Genomic DNA, 26,200 nt, shown 5'->3' with positions numbered 1-26,200 from the left:
CTACCGATTTGTTTAGTTTTCAAATTGTTCTATTCCAATTTATATTTTCAGAGGTTAAAATGTACAAATTGACTCGTGACAAATTCATATTTTAAATATATAGTAAAATTCAAAAATGCATGAAAATTACCGGTAATGGATTGTACATTTTTTTTTCGGTCTGATAAGATTTCATCCCTCTCATTAAATGTAATAAACCTGTTTCTTAGGTTGTAGTCGTCATTTGTAAACGTTAATGCGTTATCATTTAATGTCGTACAAATTTGTTTTCTTATAAATAGATTACATCCTAAAACCTGAGTTATGTCTATTAACAAAAAAGTCCTCCAGCTATACACCTCCTCCAATTGCCATCAAAGTTCCGTTTTCTGTTTGTCGTTTCTTCGATGATTTAACCTTTATCGGTCGGAAAGTTCATTGAAAGAATGATGTCCGCAGTGGTTTCCTTTGATTTACTCTAGTATCAGGAGGTCCGCCTACCCCGGTTACCGCAGGTTGGGCGGGGGTATCGCATTATGACTCACGTAAACCCAACTTGTTTTTGTTTTCCTATGAATTATTACTGGGGAAATGTGCACGATTCGCTGTAACCCCCTCGTTACGTAGGATCTACCCCTCTTATCTTGGAGAGGAACTATTGACTCGCAGATACCAGTGTATTGTACGAGGATTTATTACCCTAAATTAGACTTTGGTTCCTTATGTAAAGATATAAAAACGCATCTCATTTAGATGGAATCTCATAATTAACTTACAGAATTGTTCAAGTCGAAATCTTTGTGTATTACATGTAGACCATTGAAAGATTTTCAGGGCTAAACGGGAAAGTTTTCCAGCGGACCAACCTTAGAACCATGTTAAAGTTTAGGATTGTCACATCATTAATTTTCAGTTTGGTCAGCATTTCGAATTCTTTGGAAGACAAAAAGGTGAGGTTTTACACTGAAGAACCTTTTAGCTAAATATCCACAAGATATTAAGTTCAAAAACGAAACATATTAAACTAACATTTAAATAAACAGATCATTGAAGAATTTGGCTTAAAATAAATTTTAGAAATGCACATGTACAGAATTTAAAAAAAAATTATATTATTATAATTTATGAGTGAGGAAACTTTGGGGTCATGTTCCAATATAAAATATAAATACGCTGGTATTTGTTGTAGATCGTTTAAATTTCAAGTACTGCCACAAACTGTACCAATGTAATTTTTCTTCTTTTGCTAGAAAGCATCCTTTGACATATACTAAGCGTAAAACCTATAGGTACTAATAAAAATTTTGTAGCTTTAACCCCCCCCCCCCTCAAAAAAAAATTTACTATAGAAAGCATTTTACAAGGTGATATTTTGACTTGTACCTCAGAACATATATGCTGTACATGTATACTTAAAAAATAAACTTTCAGTTAAAATGGTGAAAAGTAGGCCTTTATGTTTTTTTTTCCTCCGTGTCCATTTCTTTCGATGCAGTTATCTTGGTTTCTCTTTAACTAATGCAAGTATAAACTATTTCACAGTTCCGTTTCGCGAGCTTACAACTTTGTGTGGCAAACGATGCTTACACAAGCTTGTTTTGCCGCCATTTTATCCATCGTTTACGAACGTGCACAAAAATACAGCCAATTTTAAAATTACGCAATAATTATATGTTTCTCGATATAGATTGTGTTTTATGAGTTAAGATCTTGCATATGGCCAGCTTTATCCCTGACGAGTCTTCGCTGTCATCTTTTTTGTTCTTTAATTATCGTTTTTAATTTGTATTTTCTTGATTTCTGTACAATTCTTTGTCGGAACGGTAGTTATAATTTACTTTCCAAAGGAGAAAACTTTTCAGTGTAAAGTAATTTTAATATACCAGTCAAGCAAGGTGATTTCAGTCTACCCTACCTGTACTGGATTCAAAAACTGACAAAAAAATCATTACAAATAAAGAAGCATTCCTGGGTCTAGTAAATGGTCTTCTAAGCCCTTATCTTTACTCCTTACAAAAATAACTGCCGTAAAGGAGAAACTGCAGACGTTTTGTGCTACAGCGTATTCTAGAAATTGTGTAAATCAGAAGTTCAATTCTCAGAATCTCTAAAGAACTTCAAGACACTTTAAAATCACTCAATTTTTCAAAATATATTTTGACATCAAACCAGATTTTTCGACACCTTTTTCAACAATCCTCATGGTAAATTAAAATCTCGACTTTTAAGAGTACACAAGGTATCTGACGTTGATATTAAAAAGATGCTAGAGTTCCGCATTGACAGCTTTAATGTAGTCTAGTTTTTCAATAAATTATTGAAATTCCGATGGGCACTAATTGTGCTCTCTAATCAGTAGACCGGTCTTTATATTCTTCTACATGAGAAGAAAACACTTGACGTAGCCTTTAATTCGACATTCAGACACTTGTATCTCGACCATGTTTTATCAATATTAAAAAATAGAAATTTCATTATTTCGACTCAATATAGCCAAGACATATAGAAATAAAAGACACCACAGAGTCCGACACTTCTATATTATATTTGGAAGTTTTCCTGACTATAGACGATAAAGGCCCACTAGCAACTAGATTATATGACAAACAAGATGTCTTCAGTTTTTCCATCGTCAACATTCCTTATTTTTATAGTAATGTTATAATTTAATTTGCTTATTGTGTTACCTTTATGTCTCCCAAATTATTAACTTCTCACAGCTTATACACAGTATTTTCAATTTTTAAGCCTTGCATGTTTTTCACGAATAAGTTGGTGTTATGGGGATTTCAACAATCTCGTTTCGGTAATTTTATAGTCGTTTTAATGCAATCCTAAGCAAGTATATCGTTCCTTTAATTTGGGTCGTACACATGTATTTCGCTGACTTATTTCATACCCATTCGGATGAATTTACCTGTTTTATTTTCATTTTACTTTAGTTCAAGATGATTTATCGGATAAGACGTGAAAGAAAAAATGAGTATAGTCAAAAGAGTGTCTAAATAGTTTCAGAAGTCGTCGATATCTTGCCAGGGACAAAGGCTCTGGTTTTCGCATGAAGAAAAGAAAAGAGAATTGTGCGATTTTATGTAGTAACGCATACATGTATGTAATGTATAGGGACAATGAAAAAAGTGCATTGTATTACATAAAAAATTATATACTGGGATGTTCTAACAGATTTCATTGCATCGAAAATAACTGTAAAACAACTTAGGATTGTGAAAGGGGATTGTTAGAATAGATGTATTCTCCCCTGGCATGGAATTAAATACAAAAAATGATCGAAATGATTGAAAAAATGATACATAAGATTGGCTGCGTGAAACAAAAACAGGTACTTAAATGTAAAGAACACTTTTCTTTGGAGGAACGATGAGGCAATTTAGTCAGTGCAATCCATTGGCTTACAGAATTCTACAAAAAAGTGGTTTTTCAATGACAGTGCATTCTTTGAATGCTTTTGATCCCAATTATATCTTCGAAAGAATAAAAATAAATCGAGTTATCCTACATGTATGTTTTAGATTTGAAAATGAAGCAAAATTGACATTTAAAAAAAAGATGACTGTCATTTGTTTTAAATGTTTTACAAATCCGATTTAAAAATACATTTTCGTTTGTTTGTCTTAAATGATTGACTATTTGATAAATGGGTTGACAGTAAAAATATCTCACAAGAATTGTAAACTAATATTAATGCAGGCCACGTCAAAACACATAGAACATTACATTTGTCACGACCACGAGGAATAGATATTGTTTCAAACAATTTTGAGGAAAAAAAAATGATCGACAGGATTGTAAGTACTGCCACAAATTTTATATATCTTCTATTTACATCAGGATGTTGCACTATTTAGTTTTTAGTTTGATTAAAATACCAGGAAATCTATTTTTGATTAGAAACAAAAGCGGAAATTAATTTTTACCCCAAACATATTCACCATATGAATTAAAATACCGAATTTCTTGAAATGGTTTTTTTTTTCAATTTAATGAGATGTAGACAAAATTTTAAATATGCTGCTTATGTCAACGTTTGACAGTTTCTTTTTTATTACAACTATTTACTACCCAATAATTTTATAATTTTCAAAACATCCTCAATATTCAACCAAAAATATTTCTGCGAAAATTTGTTTTCCTGGGGTGTATAAATTGATACGCGATTTTTATTCTGAAAAAAAAAAAAGTTTTATGTTGTGGAACTTTGGATTCTGTAGCCATCAACTCTTTGTTTTGACTAAATCAACTACATGTATCTAGAAAAGTTCTGTATTCTGTAACCGCCAAACTCCTTAATTTTTTACCAAATAAAATATCTAGAAAGTTGAAGTATAGTTTTTAGAAAGACAATCATATCGATAAGGTATTAATGAAACTGAAATAAATAACCCCCACATAGAACAGAACACGCGTTCATTAACAGCACGTTAATATAACGAGTTGTTCCTGGTGACGCGTGAGATACCCTTGTTTGTTTTCACTCAGATGATTTGATGAATACAAACAAATCAAACATCTTAACATGCCTCCCTTTCTAGAGACACTGTGGATAAAAGTGTGTTGTTTGTTTAATCTCTCACATTTATTCTTCTCAATGAAAATGAAAACGATATTAAGATATGTATGTTTTATTTGTTAACGAATTTTTGGGGATCTTTTATCTTGATCCACCTTTTGAACGATAAATTACATTCCAATTAAATAACAGGACATACCTTGCTCTTAGAAACCATGAAGATCTCAAACATTCGGAATAAAGGTTCGGTTTATCGTGACCCAGCAATTGGAATTTACAGGGGGTCATTTTCAAAAATAATCATCTACATTACCACTATAAATTTTGTAATTTGGTTGATGTCATGCACAATCAAGATCCATTTCTATTACGTATTTAAGTAAAATTGCGCTTTAGACACACCCTTTATTTAATCCAAAAGCCCCAAAACGAGAATGCATTCCAAGATACAAGAAAATGCTTTATTTGGACGTGTGATAATTCTTACATAAGAAAAATCATCTCTAAATGTTTTATTTGCTTTTCGTTAGCAATCATTAAAAGGAACAATGTGAATACTTTCTGATTAAGAAAAGGAAAGTCTAGCATTTTTGAACTAGATTACAAAAAGAAAGCCATTTTAGAATTGTTTTAGCAGCAATAAAGTATAGGATAGACTGGTAATAAAAACAGCTAGCACTCCTTACGTACACTCCTTATACTTATTAGAAATAGGAGCTTGAACTTTGCAAGAAAAATATTTTACGTTTGACCACCAATAATAATATATTTCCCCGAGATATTTTCTGCTTTGGCTAAAACCTTGATTTTTCAAAACAAATAATAATAAACAAATCCAATATTCAACAGTAATATTCCTATTTCAGTTTCATTTCACTCTAAGCGAGGAAGAACTGTCTCATTACTTTGGAACCACATTATTGAAACAAGGTAAGACTAGCAATTAGTTTCTTCATATTTTATTTTTCTAACGAGCATTTTTATGATGGTATCTCAGTAAAATGGCCTAAGCAGCGATGAAAAATAAGATCGTAAAAAAGAAAACAAATTGGAAAAGTATCCCACATATCATTTGTTAATGTATTTCTCTCTTATTTAAGGAAAAAGACACCACTTTTTTCAGTTTCTACCTTATTGCTGTCTTTATAAAAGGGTATAACAGTCACTTATCGAGCAAAGAGCATAACAGTTAAGGTTTACGCGTATCCCTGTCCATCAAATGTCGAATCGTGTTTGTTTTCATAAGCCAGCTACATGTATGTTTCCTTTTTCAGTTCCAGATTATGACTTCATACCTGTGCAGTCAATAGAAGAACAGGAGGCAAGGACAGGGTCTCGAAACATCACGGTGAAGGCGTTCGGTCAGGAGTACCGACTGTACCTAACAGAGAACAAGAATCTCCTATCACCCGGTAAACAACCCTCTTACGCCTAAGGATCTAGTTTGTCTTTTGTAACCTTTCTCTGTGGGTTTAAAAATCTATAATACAGAAGAGGCATTTTCACATAAACAAGACATTATTAGTGTAATGAAACTTGGGTCTTCTGCTAAAAACATGATTGGGTAGCTGATTGGGTGTCGTCTTTTAAATAATTTATATTTAAGAGGAACAAAGAAATTTGTAAAAACGGTCCATCGTAATCGAGAATTTTATTTATGCCCTTTAATTTTTTACAGCATTAAAGGAATATACTTTCAAGAACAACCTTGATTAAAGAATAAAGATAATAGACCTCTGTTTTTCCATTCGATGTGAAATATGTAAGAATACATCCAGTAGGCATTTGTTTATTGTATGTAATAAATTCATAATAACACTTTTTAGTTTCAATATAGCAAATATGTCATATTAAACATGTATAAAAATCGCACAAGAAGTACATGCATTATCTTGAGCCTAATGATATGATATTTAAAACATTCTTTTATTTCATAGTAATCAAATGCAAATATGAGGGGGGAAACGTGACTCTATTATAAAACCGTTGTTGAAATCTTCAGAATTGGGGATACCAACCTTTCATTTACAATTTCTATATCACTGAAAAAAATCACCTAAAGAGACTATTACAGAATCTTGATTACAGTTCTCCTAATCTACATTTTGATTGGATAGATATTTCCTATAGCAAAACATTGTCTGACGTCTTTCCTTTAACTTTGGAAGTCTTTTTTATCTGCTCCTTCAGTACCACGCCGGAATAAAATTTAATTAAAGGTTCGCAGAATCTTTAGTACCATAGATGTGCCATTATGTACTCCTATTTTACGTTTCAATTAGATAGATATCATGTCTTTCTCATATTAAAACATGGACGCTGCCAATCTTCCTAATATATTAGGATCACGATAAGAATCAATTCTATCCTTTTTCTTAATAATCCGGTCGCAATAAAACTAGGAAGATTAATACATAATACACCTTATCTTTATAGGGTTAGTTTGCAGAGACAAAAAAAGTTGATTTAAAAAATAAACTTTTTTTTCTTGTAGATTGTTTAATTAACCACATATACTCAAATGGAAGTAAGGAGAGTGTCCCATGTAGTGCTGGAGGAGAAAACTGTCATTACATTGGACATTCGGAGTCTCATCCAGGCTCTGCTGTCGCCATCAGTGTCTGTGACGGATTGGTGAGTACATTTGGGAATTCCTACCTGTAAATGGAACGCAAAACATTCAGACAGACGCAGAGGAAACCCCGATAGAGAACTAATAAAAAACCAGAGCAAGAAATTTCGCCACACAATGGCTATCCTATTTTTCATATGGTTTTGATACAAAGATAAATTCAGAAACAAAATTCTAATATACAAAAAGGAACAAGAGGCCCATGGGCCACATCGCTCACCTGAGCACTAAGGGTAGGAAAAAGTAGAAAATGGCTTTTTATTGTAAATTTTAAATCCAAAAGTAGTCCCATGACCAATCATGGATTTGCTATTTTTTAGAAAATGATTTTTAAAGAATTTTCCTATATATATATCTTTAAAAACTTTGGTCGGCCATTTTGGCCCCGCCCTACCCCTGGGGTCATGATTTGAACAAATTTGAATCTACACTATTTGAGCATGCTTCCATATAAATATGATGAATTATGGCTTTGTCATTCTTGAGAAGAAGATGTTTAAAGAATTTTCCTACATATTTCTATGTAAAACTTTGGTCGGCCATTTTGGCCCCGCCCTACCCCCGGGGGTCATGATTTGAACAAACTTGAATCTACACAACCTGAGCATGCTTCCATATAAATATGATGAATTATGGCTTTGTCATTCTTGAGAAGAAGATTTTTAAAGAATTTTCCTATATATACTTTGGTCGGCCATTTTGGCCCTGCCCTACCCCGGGGGGTCATGATTTGAACAGACTTGAAACTACACAACCTGAGCATGCTTCCATATAAATATGACGAATTATGGCTTTGTCGTTCTTGAGAAGAAGATTTTTAAAGAATTTTACTATATATACTTTGGTCGGCCATTTTTGCCCCGCCCTACCCCCAGGGGTCATGATTTGAACAAACTTGAATCTACACTACCTGAGCATGCTTCCATATGAATATAATGAATTATGGCTTCGTCATTCTTGAGAAGAAGATTTTTAAAGAATTTTCCTATATATTTCTATGTAAAACTTTGGTCGGCCATTTTGGCCCCGCCCTACCCCCGGGGGTCATGATTTGAACAAACTTGAATCTACACTACCTGAGCATTCCTCCATATAAATATGATGAATTATGGCTTTGTCATTCTTGAGAAGAAGATTTTTAAAGAATTTTCCTATATATTTCTATGTAAAAATTTGGTCGGCCATTTTGGCCCCGCCCTACCCCCGGGGGTAATGATTTGAACAAACTTGAATCTACACTACCTGAGGATGTTTCCTCATAAGTTTCATCTTTCCTGGCACAGTGGTTCTTGAGAAGAAGATTTTTAAAATATGCCACCAAATTTTCATTAATTCCCAATTATCTCCCCTTGAATGAGGGCGTGGCCCTTCATTTGAACAAACTTGAATCCCCTTCACCTAAGGATACTTTGTGGCAAGTTTGGTTGAAATTGGCCCAGCGGTTCTTGAGAAGAAGTCGAAAATGTGAAAAGTTTACAGACAGACAGACAGACGGACGGACGGACGGACGGACGCCGGACAAAATGTGATCAGAAAAGCTCATTTGAGCTTTCAGCTCAGGTGAGCTAAAAATGTTGGAATTCTAAGCCTTTTGTCTTTACATTCTGAATGAAAATGTGAAAATTGCAATTTTTTATATATTCTGTATGAACTGATTATATTGAATTTTAATACTGTAGGACTAAGTATTAAAAATATCACCCGTTTGAAAAACAAGGGGAGGGCGTATAATGATGGGGGTATCCGTCCGTTTAGCTGTACATTCGTCCGTCCGTTACGCTTTGGGGGTACCAATCCCTTATCCCTACCTCCTCTTATACCACTGAATGAAATTTATTGATAGTTTCACTTTTTTACATAGTGCCATCATACTTACTTAATCCTCTTCGTGCTGGTTAGCACATAAGGCCGTCACCAGAGACTTCCATGCTGGCCTGTCCTGTGTCCATTTCTGGATCTGTCCCCATGTCCAGCTGTTCTTTCCCATCTCTTTATCTACAGATCTTCTCCATGTTTCTTTTGGTCTTCCTCTCTTTCTCTTGCCAGATGGTGTCCATTTCAAAGCAACCCTTGGGATGGAAGTTGGGTGCATTCTACATACTAGTACATGTCCTATCCACTGCCATTTTCTTCTTTTTATAACTTGAGATAGAGGGGTGGTGCTGGTCTTTTTGTACAGCTCTTCATTTGAGATGGTATTTGGCCAGAAGATGCGTAGTATTCTGCGAAGGCAACGTGTCTGGAAGGTATCTAGCTTGTTTGAAATTTTCTTTGTAACTTTCCATGTTTCAGCACCATATAGGAGGACCCCAAGCACGTTGCTCTTGAAGATCCTTATTTTGGTGTTTATGCTGATCTTTGCTGACCTCCAGATGTTTCTTAGTGCAACATACGCTCCTGTGGCTTTAGAAATCCGAGCTAGTACATCTACCTCTGAGTTCCCATCTGTGGTGATCTTGCTTCCTAGATAGACAAATTCTGAGACTTCTTCTATTTTTTCATTATTTAAGGTGATGGGCTCCTCTGATTTAGTATTGACCTTCATGATCTTGGTCTTGGTGTTGTTAATATTCAGGCCAATCTTCCGTGCTGTTTCTGCTGGTTGGTTGGTCTTTTCTTGCATGTCACGATGTCGGTGTGATAGCAGTGCTATGTCGTCTGCAAAATCTAGGTCTTCTAACATCTCTGCCATGGCCCAGGTAATTCCTGTCCGCTTATTCTTGGTGGTTTCTCGCATGATCCAGTCAATGCAGAATGTAAAGAGAAGAGGGGAGAGCAGACATCCCTGTTTTACTCCAGTCTTCAATTTGAACTCCTCTGATAAGTTTGGTCCATAGATAACTCTGGCATTTAAGTCTGTGTATAGCATCTTAATGATGGAGATGATTTTATCTGGGATCCCATAATGACTGAGAATTTTTTCTAAGGCTAGGCGATTAACACTGTCAAAAGCTTTTGTAAAGTCAATAAAGTTTATGTAAAGTGGAGAGTTCCATTCATTGCTCTGCTCTAGTATTTGTCTGAGAGTGAATATCTGATCAGCACATGATCTCCCCTTTCTAAATCCTGCTTGTTCTTTCCGCAGTAGTGCCATTATGCACCTCCTATTTTACTTCTTGATCGGAAACTTATTTCGGGTTTTCCATCACAGAGCATGGTCACTGCCTTCCTTTTTATAATATTAAGAGGTACCCATCTCTTAGCCACAACTTCTCCTATACCACTGATCAAAATCATAATTATATTTTAACAGATTCTTTATTACATAGCGCCATTGTGACCTTCCTATTTTATTTTTTGATCTAACACTTATATTCTGCCCCCCCCTTCCCCCCCCCCCCCACAACTTGTACATTTGTGAGTTCAGTGCTCACATTACCTCTAGTTTAAACTTGTATTCAATATTAAAAAAGATCTTTGGTTTCATAAATACGCTTCAATCTGAAGACATTGAAGTTAAAATTGTTCTCTCAAAAGAAAACAGATACAGTCAAAATATCTGTGGTTTTTCCTACTAGTGATATAGGTACAACTTTTAAACCAGAAGTCTCTGTCGAGACTGTAGCTCTACTGGTGGTGTCTTCTAGCTATTCCCACTTTTTAAAAATCTCAATTCCACCTATTCCCACTTGCAAATAAGAATAGATGTTTAGATTTACCTGTAGTTTGTACATTTTAAGACAGAAAATAATGAATACATTTATGAGAAAATTATGATTCTATGGTGGCATATTTCTGCCCCTTGTGTGCAAGTTATTTTTCTATCAAATATGTCGACATGCAAGATAGATATGTTGACATGAAACAAAGCTATGTCAACATGCAACATAAATATGTTAACATGCAAGAAAATTGCAATAAAATAAAAATCATAAAAAATCTTCATAAATCTCAAATATTGCCCACATGTGACATCCAACATGCTAAATGCTACTTATTTATGTTAACATGCAAGATAAATATGTTGACATGCAACTTAGACATGTTAACATGCAACTTATTTATGTTGACATGCAACTTATTTATGTCGACATGCAACTTATATATGTTAACATGCAACTTATTTATGTTAACATGCAACTTATTTATGTCGACATGCAACTTGGTTATGTTGACATGCGAGATAAATATGTTGACATGCAACTTATAAGTTGCATGTCAACATAACCAAGTTGCATGTCGACATAAATAAGTTGCATGTCGACATATTTATCTCGCATGTCAACATAACTAAGTTGCTTGTTGACATTTTTATCTTGCATGTCAACATAAATAAGTTGCATGTCAGCATAAATAAGTTGCATGTCAACATAAATAAGTTGCATGTCAACATATTTATCTTGCACGTTAACATAAATAAGTAGCATCTAACATGTTGGATGTCACATGTGGGCCATATTTGAGATTTTTGAAGATTTTTTTATAATACTTATTTGAATGCAATTTTCTTGCACGTCAACATATTTATGTTGCATGTTGACATAACTATCTTGCATGTCAACATATTTATCTTGCATGTCGAAATATTTGATAGAAAAATAACTTGCACACAAGGGGCAGAAATATCCCACCATATGATTCATTTCGGATTTTTGAAATTATAAAAATATATTACAAGAAAAAGCAACTTAATACCTAAATTTAAGAACATAGTTATAATTATTTGCTTACACAAAATTCCACCTATTCCCACATAAGGTCTTACCTTTTTCTACATGATTTTCAAAAAGTGGGAATAGGTAGAATGAACCCTACTGGTTTGTACTTTTAACAAAGGATGAGAAAAGAAGCCATTGCCATCAGACCAAAACTGTAGGATGACTAGCGTTTTAAAGGAATTTCAAAGAAAATTCAATTTTGAGTAACCATGGCAACATTGTTCATCGAAATTAAAATCCAATGCACTATTTTATGTATCTTAGTGTAGTCTACTTGTGTACCAAGTAATATTGAAATCAAATCAAAACTGTAGGAGGAGTAGCGTTTCAAAGAAATTTCAAAGAAAATTCTATTTTTAGTAACCATCATCAAAATAAAAAACAAATGCATTATTTCATGTATCTTAGTGTAGTCTACTTGTGTGTTTCGTAATATTGAAATCAGACCAAAACTGTAGAAGGAGTAGCATTTTAAAGGAATTTCAAAGAAAATTCTATTTTTAGTAACCATGGCAACACCGTTCAACGAAATCAAAAACCGATGCACAATTTTATGTATCTTAGTGAAGTCTACTTGTGTGCCAAATAATATTGAAATCAAATCAAAACTTTAGGAGGAGTAGCGTTTTAAAGGAATTTCAAAGAAAATTCTATTTTTAGTAACCATGGCAACACCGTTCATTGAAATCAAAAACCGATGCACTATTTTATGTATCTTAGTGTAGTCTACTTGTGTGCTAAGTAATATTGAAATCAAATCAAAACTGTAGGAGGAGTAGCGTTTTAAAGGAATTTCAAAGAAAATTCTATTTTTAGTAACCATGGCAACTCCGTTCATCGAAATCAAAAACCGATGCACTATTTTATGTATCTTAGTGTAGTCTACACGTGTGCCAAGTAATACTGAAATCAGACCAAAACTGTAGGAGGAGTAGCGTTTTAAAGGAATTTCAAAGAAAATTCTATTTTTAGTAACCATGGCAACACCGTTCATCGAAATAAAAAACCGATGCACTATTTTATGTATCTTAGTGTAGTCTACTTGTGTTCCAAGTAATATTGAAATCAAATCAAAACTTTAGGAGGAGTAGCGTTTTAAAGGAATTTCAAAGAAAATTCTATTTTTAGTAACCATGGCAACACCGTTCATTGAAATCAAAAACCGATGCACTATTTTATGTATCTTAGTGTAGTCTACTTGTGTGCCAAGTAATATTGAAATCAAATCAAAACTTTAGGAGGAGTAGCGTTTTAAAGGAATTTCAAAGAAAATTCTATTTTTAGTAACCATGGCAACACCGTTCATTGAAATCAAAAACCGATGCACTATTTTATGTATCTTAGTGTAGTCTACTTGTGTGCTAAGTAATATTGAAATCAGACCAAAACTGTAGGAGGAGTAGCGTTTTGAAAAATTGTTTACAGACAGACGGACAGACAGACAGACAGACGGACGGACGACGGACACCTTACTATCGCATAAGCTCTTCTGGTCTCTGACCAGTAGAGCTAAAAATCATGCATTAACAGTCATTTCGTTTAAATAATCCTTTAAAATTTCAGATCGTTAGTAATTACATCGTTGGTTGATACATTTGTTTTAATGGCTAAAAGAGAGAAATAAAAATCTTATAAAGGATGTTTTGATCTTTTTTCTTTTTAGCATGGCGTAATTAGTACACCAGACCACGATTTATACATTCAGCCTTTACTGGAGAACCACAAATGTCGCGTTTCAGATGAGGACAATCACTTGGTGGTAAAGCGCTCGGTGCAACGACAGAACGATTTATCGGGTATGTATTGGACATGAGCCGCAGATGTTGCCAATTATTTACTTACTACAACAAAGGGATAACATCTTTGTTTAAAGTGTTAGGAATTCGTTTCTATAGAATTTGAAATAATTGTATCGTATTTGAAACATGTGGATGACTATTGAACTATTACTGAAAATAAATGAGTCAATCCCTTACTTTGACGTTAGACGGATGAACTGCCATTCATTTTTTCCCAGGGGTAATTGATAAATTTTTTTTTTACAAAAACAACACTTTCGTAAAAGATTAAAACGTTGAAAAGTATCTTAAGTATATTTACAGGATTTCAACAATCTGACAATAATTACCAGAAAAAAAAACCCTCAGAACCTCTATTTGGAAGTCATGTTAACGTCATTTTAAAATTGCATTTTAAGGAAAGACACAATATTTGTTGCTAGATGAAGACAAATTGATCGTAAAGCGATCCCCAAGACGTTATTTGGAGACTAAAGTTGTGGTAGCTCATGATAGCCAGCTTTTCCATGGCAGTGATACGACAAGATTTGTGACAACGATAATGAACATGGTAAACCCCTTCTATTACTAACGGTTATACTTTCCTCTATTCACTCTTATTGAATTTTGCTTGACACCAAATGACTTTCAAATGAAATCTCATTTTTGATTACAATGCATACAACACCAACAAACCTTTCAGAGCGAAAAGCATTTTGATTGGACAATTTAAAAAAATGATTGATTGGTTATCGCTTTCTGCCGATTCTGCAATATCACAGTCATTTTCCGGCGAGAAATGAACGGTTTTAAAATGATTTTGTTTTTTGCAACGTTTCCCGGTGAACCTACATTTTGTCAGTCAAGAGAATCTTTTGCGCGCCAAGGGGGTGAAATCCTTGACAGGAGGACGGACATAATAACAGATGAATATGATATATGTTTGTTAAAAAAAGATAATAATATTTAATAAAAATAATCTGTAAACACTTAAAAGTAGATTTCTCTGTTTTACAAAAAAAAGATATTTAAAATATCTGTACTTATTAATTTCGCTGAAAAATAAGTTTCATGTAAATTATGCAAGCCCTTTGTCTCTAGGAGATGTTTTAAACATCGTTTTCGACTGATGAAGACGAAATATTTAAAAAAGCCAGCTCCTACAGACAAAAGGGTTACATTATTGATTACATGTAAATAATCTTAGAATGCAAAAAGACGGAAAAGGTGTCAAACTCCATTTTAAAAAATTAAATGAAAAGAGGAGGTCCATGTCATCGAGACTGTGGATTCAAGGCGCATTCAAATAATTTGTCCACTATGTTTTCTATTGTATCACAAAATTCCCAATCAATTTTAATCAATTTTCTAAAGAAAATTTTAGATGAAGTTTGTTTGGTTTGTTTTATTTAACGTTCTTTTCAAGAAATTTTCACTCATATTGAGACACCATTCTTGACGATTAAGGACTGCAAATAGATCTAATTAAACAATTAGGGCCGCAATGACTGAGCAATGAGGGATCTTTTTTCGTGCCAGCACCTACTGCGTCACGACGTTAAACAAAATATTTTGGAGAAATACGAGTGGTGATCAAAAAGTTCGCAAACTAATTGAATAACTTCCATACAAGAAACAATGTTGATTATATTTTAAATTAATCCTCCCCGATTTTAATGCAAAAAAATGCGCGAATCATGATATTATTAAAAGATTTTTCCGTTTTATACTTCTTTCCATGTGAGCTAATTTTTATGACAAGAACAGTTAATTTATCAGAAATGGTCATATTGGGTGGATAATAACATCCTTTCCAAAAATAAGCATGGCGACCATTAAAACACAAATCTTCTGTCTCAGGAGAGACCTTTATTCAAGGTGGATAGAGAATGGGTGCATCCTTTTTATCATGTCTATGTTTAAAATCTAGAGTAAACGATATCTTAGATATTTAATACTTATATCATTGTTCAAATATTCAACTATTTTTCAAAGTGCTAATTGGAGGTCTTTGATCTCTCTATCTTTTCAAACTTGTTTTCACTGGGCAAGAAAAATTTTTAACCATCAGCCTTCCTTCACTAAAACGATTAATCCAATCATTAATTGAATTTATAGGAACTCATTTATCTCAATAAACTGTGTACAAATTATTATATGATACTGTAGAGGGATTTCTAAGATATTACAATAAATTGTACAGTCGTTTGTTGATTCGACTGAGACAACCATTTTTCGTCACAAGTGACCTAAATAGTGACGTCATTTTCACATTGTGACGTCACAAACAAGGAGAAAAACTTTATTCAGCATATGCTATTTATAGACCTTGTGTATGGCTATGCGAGTACCGAATTTCATTCTAATCTGAATTGTGGTTTTGTAGATATAGAGATAGTTTGCGAACTTTTTGATCACCCCTCGTATAAGGGATTTTGAAAAAAAATCTCATATTTATGTGTCAATTTCGGAATTTTGGATATTGACTTGGAATCCAACTAATCAACGCTTTGTATAGAGATATATTTTCCAGTGAGAGTTATCTCTCTTATTTGAAAAAAAAACCCATTGGACCTTAAACTTATAAGAATATGAAATCAGTTGATGATAACAATCGAATGGAACTTTTGCTGAATTTGTGTTCTCATTCTAAGAGACTTACAGAGGAAAATTGTCCATGTCCTTAATCTAAAAAACCTCACAAAACAGTGACACTCTTCTTATGTGTTTTTTTTTTTTCTGTACCAGTACAATTGGATAAAATAACATGTTAGTGAAAAAGTGATATTGTACTCAAATCATGTTACTGTCAAATCGACCATTTTTAACCTAAAAGTCTTTATTTGATTAGTCCCTGATCTGCAAAATTTAGAAACACCTTAATTTTTTTTAGACTTAATGTTATCTACAATCAAATGGTTGGGTTTATCTTACTTCACCGTTTATCAATTTTTTTTTTTTTGTTTTGAAAGCAAAACCCAAAAGTATAACACATCGATGAAAAACTCTTAAGGGTACACCTGTTTTTTTCTTTCGGTGTGCCAAATATATTAACTTGACAGAATTTGCAATATTGTATTTATTCAGTTTATCGATTATATTCGACAAATTCTGAAGATGAGAGTTTCGTACCACAGACAGCATATATGTTCTCCGTCTTTCAATTATCATTTAAAGTCTCTTATGAATACAAAGCAAATATACATAATATACATTGTCCTTCAATCTTCGTTGAAAGTGCTGCTTTATGATCACAAGGTTTTCTTCATATTGTTAACGTCAATTACCAAATCTAACTATACGAGTAATAATACATGTAGAAACTGCGACTGGATCTACTTAACTTGTAATTTGGGAGATAAACGAAATTTGAAATGATGTTCACCAGACATCATCTCTACAAATAGCAAAAAAAAATTAACTAATTTTCGTAAACTGGTGTAGTATTCAAATTCTTCGTAGGAGGGTTTGAGATCATTTTATGTCTAGACTGAAAATTTGTTTACAACCATTCTGTAGATTCTGTTTGATTTTGAAGGTCTCATCCGAAGGAATTTTACATTTACTTCTCTTCAAACGCCAGCGCTTGGTGAAGGAACAATCACTGTACGTTAAACGCTTACATTTCACGCTGCGCGACGAACGAGATTCAAACCTCGACTTCACGTTCACGATTCAAACGCCCTACCACTAATTATTAGCTTTCCTGAACGGTCGTCTGTGATAAATACTTTTAGTAATAAATTATGTTTATAATGACACTCTCGGGCTTTATTGGAATATTTTCTTTTAACTATTTGATAAAATATAAGGAAGAAGAAAAATATATTTTTAAAAATCCTTATCGAAAGTGGTTAAATAAGTACAGGTAATTATGTGAATTCACTAATGATTAATTTTACATTTTCAGGCAGCAAGGATTTTCTTGGATCCTTCACTGGGCGATAGTAAACTTTATGTAGCCCTGGTGGATATCACGATTTTAAAGGATGATAGGGTATATAATACATATTTTCTGCATTCTTCTTCATTTAGACATGTTGTACCTGCAAGTAAACGCCATCAATTATCTTCTAATGCGGAAAACGTTTGTCTTCATAATGCAAATAATTGTCTATGAATGACATATTCTTTCTGGGGAAAATAAATTGACTGATAACTGAATTTCAACTGACATTTCACCCTTTTCGACATACTGTTAAAGCACCAGAAATACGTCAACAGTACAGGCGGCCAATCCTGCTGCATACATGTATCTATACAATAATTGTCAAGTATATTTGCCTCATATATTTGCGGTATACTGGGGGTATCAAGAGAATCGGCTTTCCTTTTGAAAGCAGTTTTTTTTCTCTGATGCAATGAAAACGAATTTTTGAATTTCAGAAAGAAATAAATGTTAAAAATATTGATTTGAAAGAGGACATATACTTGTAGGTTGTAACATTCAAGATTGGCTAATGCTTTCAGCAAGAAACAAGACAGGAACCAAAGAAAACCAAACATATATCCTTGTCAAATGACGTCTTGAAAAACCCTCTGTGTATAATTCTGAGGCATTTATCCTGAAAAACAGCATGCTTAAGAATAAATCCTCTCGTTACTTTTCACAGCTTTACTTCCGGGTCCTTTATTTCGGCAAATTATACATTCATTACCTTCTAGTTTATCTGTTAATAACAGAAAGTGGATTAAAAAACTAAACTCATGCACAACAACTTTTTAACAAAAAAAAATATAATCATGATAATGGATTTATAAGCCTAGAGTTATTTTACATTCAAGGTCGATTTCCTGTCGATTCATCTATTAGAAATGCGAACAAAATCATTAGTTCTGTTTTGATGTGTTTCAGATATAGGTCCATTACTGTTATCCATGAGGGAGGGGGAACGGTACATTACATAATTCCCCCGCTCTTTTAATACCTATTGATGTTTTTCTATGTTGTACAACAGTCTGACCTAAAGATCGTAGCAGACTCCGGGGACCTCTTGGAAACCTTCTGTCAGTGGCAGAAAAATCACGATCCAAATGACGAATCTGATCCTAAATACCCAGACGTGGCGATACTTATCACAAAGTACGTATACACCGTATTCTTAATGGACATTTATTTTGAAAGGTAGAGAATATTCAGGTGCGAGATGAATTATCGCAGAAACCTTGGCATTAAAGTGCGAGTTTTTCAAATGTTATATCAGTTCTGAAGAGCCGAAGGCTCAAAGACTAAGTCGGAAGATGTTTGAATGGTGTGGTATGCTGAAACTTGTTTTGATTTGAAAAATATGTAAGAAAAGAAGTACTAAAGGGTGGGGATATATTGATAATTTAAATGCTTTTACATCATTATTCAAGGACAAAAAGCATGGACCAAAGGCCTCTTTAATTGATAGTCCATTTCATACTTTCTACCAAATGATTCGAACAAGTATTGTCGTACATTCATTTTTTTTACATAGTGAGATCAAGATTATTCAGGCCTAAAAGTTGACCTTTTTTGTTGTTTTTTTACGGGCTTTAAAAGCGTATAAGCTATATATTCTGAACTCTGTCATGTGAAGGTTCTCCAAAAGGAAACTTCTTCAATTGATGATCAATTATTGTGAAATTTTCATACCTCTTACCAAATGACTAGAACAAGTATTATCATATATTGCCAGTTGAGGCGTAATGGATTCCCAGTGTATAATTTAAAGTTAGTCATTGTGGCATCCTCTTGCAATTCTTTTTCAAATTGTCTTAGATGTTCTTGGACTATGTGAAGCCAACGGAGCGTAAGATCTTGTCAGTTGATGCATCCCAAGACTTAGGGAGGTGTCAACTAAAATATATTACAGTGGTCTTCATTCAGAAGCTTCAACTATTCATTTTCCAATTGTAATATATCTTGACCGGTGAATGAAACGGGGTATTTTACTCCTCTTATCTACAGACACCTGATTCGAACCTCTGGTGTTTTTGGGAGTAGGTAGTCTTTTACTTGCTTTTTGGGACAAATCACTGGTTGCTTCATCACTTTTTGCAAAGTAAGATCAAGATGATTCAGTCCTAAAGTTGGTCAAGTGACCTTTCTTGTTTTATTTTACGGGATTCAAAAGCTTTTAAGCTATATATTCTGAACTCAAGTGAAGGGTCTCCAAATTAGGAAATTGTTAACGGTTTGCGACTTGAGGCTTTCATTCTAGAAGTTAAATGTGCCCTGGGGGCTCGTGATATGTTGACGAAAAAGTCGATCACAGAGACCCATAATTTAATTATGGCTATTGATGCTGAAATTCTTGGTATGAATTTGGAACACTTTGTTGTGCAATTTATCAAAACCCTGTCAGTTTCTGCACATTCTAGTTTGTAACAGAAGTCTTTAAAGATAATGTCTGTTCCTTCATTCCCTCGCAACGGTATTGGGGGGGGGGGGCACATAGTAATGCAATCGTTCGTTGTGCCTTCATTGATAGATATGTTCCTAACAAGGGGATGCTCCGCTTTGCGGTGCTCTTGTTAAACGTAATATTACTAGTAATTTGAATATGAAGAGGTCTAGTATTATCAAATATTGTCATTTGATGCATAAAATTTTTTTTTATTCTAACTATGTATGGACCATACTGGGGGATAATTGAATTAAATTGAATAAATTAAATATGATATTGGCAAAGTCAAAAGGATAAGATACAAGTTCTTCTTTATAGTCGTCTCCTTATACGGAATTTTATAAAATTGTCATGATAAAGAGCAATTATTTTTCAGTAACAAAACAAATAAGTAGTGACAAAGACTGTAAACTCCTGATACCAAAAACAATTCTTTATATAAAAATTAAGATATATACCACAAGTTTTTTTAAAACAAGAGGCCCACGGGCCTTATACGTCACCTGAGTATCATGTAACAACTGTCCAACAATTGAATTCAGTTCGTGTTTTAAACCAGAGGCCATGAAATTCGCAATTTTGAAAGAAGTACCATTGCTTATCATAACTATACACTTAGCATGCTTTGGTTACTTAATACCAAGAGGTAGATCAGAGTAACAAAGAGAAAACTATTTCCACTTTATAACCAGTAGTGCACTCCACCCCACAGGAACCACTGACTTTGGGGCCACATATTTCAAAAGTTTGGAAACTTTATCATAAATTTTATTTCATCATAAACTGTTGATTTATATCATGGAGATTTCAAAGCATTATTTTATTTTCAAACTATGTAACCACCCCAAGTACCACTCACCCAGGGGCCCTGAAATAAACCATTTTGGAAGAGGCACCTTTCTTCATCATAAACATGTACTTAGAGCATTGACATAATACCCAGGAGCAACCGAAATAATTTTAAAATAAATTTCATGCAATCTCTCTACTTATTCATTAGAGCCCCGCCCTAACACCAGTGCTCCTGACCCAGGACCTGTGCCCCTTGTGCTATGAAATTCATAATTTTGGAAGAGGCAGCCTTATTCATCATAACTATATACTTGGTTTTGTTTATTTAATGCCCAGGAGCATAGAAGAAGATTTTAAAAGAAATCATGCATTTTCCCTATATAATGTACTAGTATTTAGCCCCACCCTAGATCTAGAACCCCTGACCTAGGGCCATGAATTTCACAATTTTGGTAGAGGACTCAATGCTTATTACAATCATGCCAACAGCTTGATGTCCAGGAGTAAAGGAGAAGATTTTTAAAAATTGCATTAATTCAAGTGGTTTTGGCCCCACCCCTCAGGCCCCAGGGGGGGGGGGGGGTAGGGATAATGAAATTCAAATTTTTTATCCTCTTCACCCATGAATGCTTTATACCAAAATTGGTTAAAATTGGTTGAGCAGACGTAGAGAAGAAAAGCTGAAAATGTTCAAATGTTAACGCGCGACGCACAACAAACGTCTCACGATGACGGACGAAAACGGATAGCAATAGGTCACCTGAGTTGACCTAAAAAAAGTATGATAGGCTTTAAAAAATTGTACTTTTTTTTAATCAGAGAATGAATAAATACCCTATAGCATCATATGCTCATAATGTAAAAAGTGTTGAATGATAATAAATTACTCATTAGAGAACGCTTTGCTATTGCATATTTTCTACAACAGTAAACAAATGATATGAATCATTTTTGTTCGTTGGGAGCCAATGTTCGTTGATTTCTTAAGCCTTCCTTACACACGAATGGACAGCCCCATGAACATTTATGTTATAAAAATATATTGATTCATTTATTTACCATATAAACGCGTAACTCACAAAGAAGTAAAATTTTGCTTACCCACGAACATTGACCACCACGCATTAGAATGTCTCCCTATTGTTTGAGTACAGCAAACGTAGGGCCACCAAACCTAGATGCATCTTTTTGCCTGATATAAAGTATAGAGAGTATTCAAGATAAAAGTCCTTTTAAGCAATACATGGGAAGCAGGGAGGGTATCAGATGCCATGAAGGAGTAGTCATAACCTGTCGACTGCTTTTACCTGCTGCGTGCTCTTGGTCATAATCGGGAAAACGGGAAAATCCGTACAAATTTTTGTGTATGTAATGGCCTAACAATTGGTATGAAAAATGACCTAATGATAGATTTTATTTGTTGATTAAGTCATTGTTTCGGCCATAGAACTTCCAAAGTAATGATGACTTTAAACAAGACTGTTGATATCCTTGTTTCATCAACTTGCCGGTTAAAAGCTTGCAATTGTCCCTTTTAAGAATTGATCGTACGTAGAACATGCTCTTGGGTATCGAATCAGTTAGAAAACATGAATCTTATATGCAGGAGATAGGGGTTTATTGCTTCGTAAGTAAGGGAAGTCGCTAGAAAAGTTAGAAGGGGGCTTGGGTGAGAAGGAAAGGTCATTGTAACCTTATCATTTCAAAAAGGTTGTTAATGTATTAAACACTATAATCTGCGTGTTCTAAATTTTGCATAAAAATGAAGAAGTTAGCATAGATCTGACTTAACCAAACGTGCTAGATGTAAAAAAAAAGATATTCATCGAACTTTATTTAGCAAAATCTGCATTCTGCCGTAAGCCCTTAACACCGTCAATTCTTCAATCCCAAGGACCATCAAATATTGTTTGTTGATGCATCTTGAAGCCGTGACACTTAAGGTGCCACAGGGTATTATTTTTTGGGTTCTTATCTTTGAATCCAAGCTTAATTTACCTCGTCAGATGATCGATGCACCAATAGCATTTTTTAAATTCTACTTATGCAATTGACCAGAAGAGCATGTCTGGGCACTATGGCCTCTTGTGAGTGATGTTTATACTGTATTTCATGAATAATATATTTCAGTTCTCCCAGGCCTCTCAATTTCCAAGAAATATTTCGGAGTAAAAAAGAGCTCTTGAGTTACATTAATTTTGCTTCACAACTCAATTATAAAATCTTTTATAAATTGCAGCCACGATGCTAGTGTTAGATAATGGCGTTAGTAGCCATTCATATTTTAAGGAGAAATGCAACCAGACTCAAATCATGATACTCATTCGTATCAATAAAAATTATAATGAATACATGTACATGTAAATTGAATTTAACTTTTCAGGAAGGACTTGGAGAAAAATGGAGATAAGATGAATGTAGGCCTGGGTACTATGGGAGGAGTTTGTTACACGGATAGAAAATGCACAGTGAACCAGGACTCGGGTTTGGACACAGCGTCCACTATCGTGCACGAACTTGGACATACGTAAGGATTTTTGAACTTTTAAAAACATTATAGAAAATTATAATGGAAATTTAGAATTCACTGGTTGGAGGTTTATGCCATGATGGAAACTTCTGATTGCATAATACAGAATTTAGATAACTGTTCCTTCAGATACATGTATGTCTTAAAGGAAATGTATAATTATTCTTAATTATAATTCTTCCATGGTATAATACGTATTTTATCACTTTAATTTGAAATTATTTGGTCAACGAAGCCGTAATAATTTTGATGCAATTGACCAATAACTATATACTGGTACCAGTATTTGTCATCTGTAAATTTTTGATAAGCCTGAAATATATCTCGTTCTACGCTTAATCAAAAGCCAATTGAAGGTTAAATTGGTACACATCGTCCAACAATAATACTTCTTTTATACTCTTACATTGGTGATCCGTGGTTTATTGCCATATAAGGTAATATTACCACGAAGTTCAGCACTGAATTACAAAAGATAATGATGTTCTAATCAGACACAGTTTTTAAAAAAAGTTTTATGAAACCCTTATTGTAAATGATGAAAATCCATATTTAGTTAATGAAATTCATCTGTGTATTCTACGTAGTTTGTAAGAGATAAATAGTATCAAGTTTAAAGTACAAGTGGCAGTTTCTGTTGAATCTGCTGCTGGATCTATGTCACTGTGCCAACCCTAAAATATAATGGCGGACACACTTAGAAGATAATGGACTGCATTCAGTCACAACACTTAAAGTAAATAGGACTCAATTTGTTAAAATCCTTGAAACACTCGATCACCACAGAAATCGAATATTTCATTGTCAGAAATCTTGCTTGCCTTAAGGATTTGTTGGAAAATGGCTCTCTTGAACTTCTTTTATAATGTAACTAGCTTATAGCGAAGTTGATGTTATACTGTTGGATATACGTGCATTTTTCTTGCAATACAAATCATTTCTTTTGATAACTGTATACAATATAGGTTTTTTTTTACCACAGACCAATTAATATGTCGTTGAAATCACGTGGTTTGTTGGATATTTGTAACTTATTTTTTGCAGTGCAACACATTTTGTTCCGTTTCTGAATAATAATTTTTCTATATTCTTCTTCCATAATTGCAGATTAGGAATGAAGCATGATGGGGATGGTAATCAGTGCCCCCGCAATAAGTACATTATGTCTCCATATGGTTCTGCTAGTTCCGATACTGCAAAATGGTCCTCATGTAGCGCACAATATCTAAGAGACTACTTAAGGTAAATCTATGACAAAGTGTAATGAATACATCAAGGTTAATATATTTGTATTTTGATAAAATCAAATTTAAAATTGATCATTTCGAAGTTATGTTTTCTTCGACCTAAGTAAAATAAGGCTCTAGGGATTTTTTTTATTCAGACCACGTTTCTTTTCTTGGAAGCAATTGAGACGACATCCTACCACATTAAGGTTTAGGGCCTTTGTTTTCATTATGGCTACGTTTTGTTCAATTAGAAGACAACTTCCATCATATGGTAGCAAATTGAAGATAAATACACCCTGGAGACTTGCCCATTAGTACAGAAACTTGCATTGATAAAAGGTTTATGCTGGTTTTCGAGTAAGCAAAGGCGTTTTAACGACCAAATTAGGATCAAACGCCCGTGCATCACGTTAGGTTGTTACGTTCTGCATACCTAGATTTTAACATTCTTTTAAAGTCTAAGGCAGGTTTAGCTATATCAGCTTTTCTGTCAACTTTTTTTAAAATCAAACTACAAAGAAAACCAAAAGATCATATCCTATATTTATACGCAGAACAATGAGAAGTGAATGCTTCTATTTTAAAATAATGAACAGAATTAACAGCTTTTCAAATTTTCAGTGGAGTGCGGTGTCTATCAGATATACCCAGTAGATCATCTGTAAAACTCTATGACAATATCGAAGAGAAACCTGGAATCAAATATTCGGCCGATGCACAGTGTACAATGTTCTTTGGTGGAACAACAAAGTCTTGTGTCAAAAGAACTGTGAGTTTATCCAAGATTTTGCCAAAGTAAAAAGAAAAATATTAAATTAGATATACGGAGGTTAAAATATTACTTTCAAAAGAAATTTCTATAACTGCTGCTGCACGTGTCTGGTTATGTCATGTACGATATATTTCAATTTCAAACGTATAAGAGTATTAGTATATTGATCAGGTAAAATGGAAATGAAAAATGACAACTTCACACGACAAACTTTGCCATTCAATTAGTTTTCAATGAATTTCATTATCTTTTGGGTTCTCTTATAGAAATTATAGATTACTACAAATGAGGTTTCTCAGAAGATTGCTCTATGTTCAGTTCGTTTTTAATCACTTTAATTAATAACAGCATCCTTGCCGTGCAGACTGCATCAATCCCGACACGCAGCAATGTATTATCGTCGCTGGGTCCTTTGTTGATGGAACAGAATGTGGAGGGAGAAATGTAAGGATTTTAAGAATAAGAACTTCCAATGCAAACGAATTTTTTTTTTCAAGAGAGGAAACGTAAATTCTTTACATATGCATTTAAAATAAATCCATATTAATAGCTGGTTATTTAATAACAATATTTTGCAACCAGTAGTGAAATTTATGTAATATTTATTACCATAGTTGTAAATTATATTAGTTAATACATTTACAAGTAATTTTCTCCAAATTTTAAGTGGTGCCTGAACGGTCGTTGTGTGACAATGGGCCAGGGAGCCCCGCGGCCGGTAGATGGCGGTTGGTCGTCCTGGGACTCCCAGTGGTCAGGCTGCTCCAGGAGCTGTGGCGGCGGAGTTACACTAAAGAAAAGAACCTGCACCAATCCGGAGTAAGGGGCTTCCTGTTATTACTCTGTTTTAAAACGGGACTTTTTAAAGTAAATTGCTTTAAAATATACTTGAAAAATTGAATAACGAAATACCACACACCTAAATTAA

General features: G+C 33.9%; 1 protein-coding gene across 1 annotated transcript in view; it reads left to right on the top strand.

Annotated features, from left to right (window-relative positions):
• The first annotated feature begins 783 nt into the window (after positions 1-783).
• LOC134233365 (A disintegrin and metalloproteinase with thrombospondin motifs 6-like) overlaps positions 784-26,200 on the top strand; it is a 37,169-nt gene continuing 11,752 nt past the window's right edge. The window contains exons 1-13 of the mRNA XM_062715330.1: positions 784-929; positions 5,374-5,437; positions 5,782-5,919; positions 7,002-7,141; positions 13,461-13,593; positions 14,019-14,146; positions 17,486-17,572; positions 18,534-18,658; positions 23,125-23,268; positions 24,379-24,513; positions 25,122-25,269; positions 25,621-25,716; positions 25,940-26,091. Coding sequence (XP_062571314.1) covers positions 855-929; positions 5,374-5,437; positions 5,782-5,919; positions 7,002-7,141; positions 13,461-13,593; positions 14,019-14,146; positions 17,486-17,572; positions 18,534-18,658; positions 23,125-23,268; positions 24,379-24,513; positions 25,122-25,269; positions 25,621-25,716; positions 25,940-26,091 — 1,565 coding nt within the window. The 5' untranslated portion in view covers positions 784-854. The remainder of the gene's footprint in view (positions 930-5,373; positions 5,438-5,781; positions 5,920-7,001; positions 7,142-13,460; positions 13,594-14,018; positions 14,147-17,485; positions 17,573-18,533; positions 18,659-23,124; positions 23,269-24,378; positions 24,514-25,121; positions 25,270-25,620; positions 25,717-25,939; positions 26,092-26,200) is intronic.

The sequence above is a fragment of the Saccostrea cucullata genome, unplaced genomic scaffold (genome assembly GCF_032062105.1).
Source record: "Saccostrea cucullata isolate Sc308-1 unplaced genomic scaffold, CSIRO_AGI_Scuc_v1 ctg636, whole genome shotgun sequence".
Taxonomy (NCBI): Eukaryota; Metazoa; Mollusca; class Bivalvia; order Ostreida; family Ostreidae; genus Saccostrea; species Saccostrea cuccullata.
This window is presented reverse-complemented; position numbering and strand designations above follow the sequence as displayed.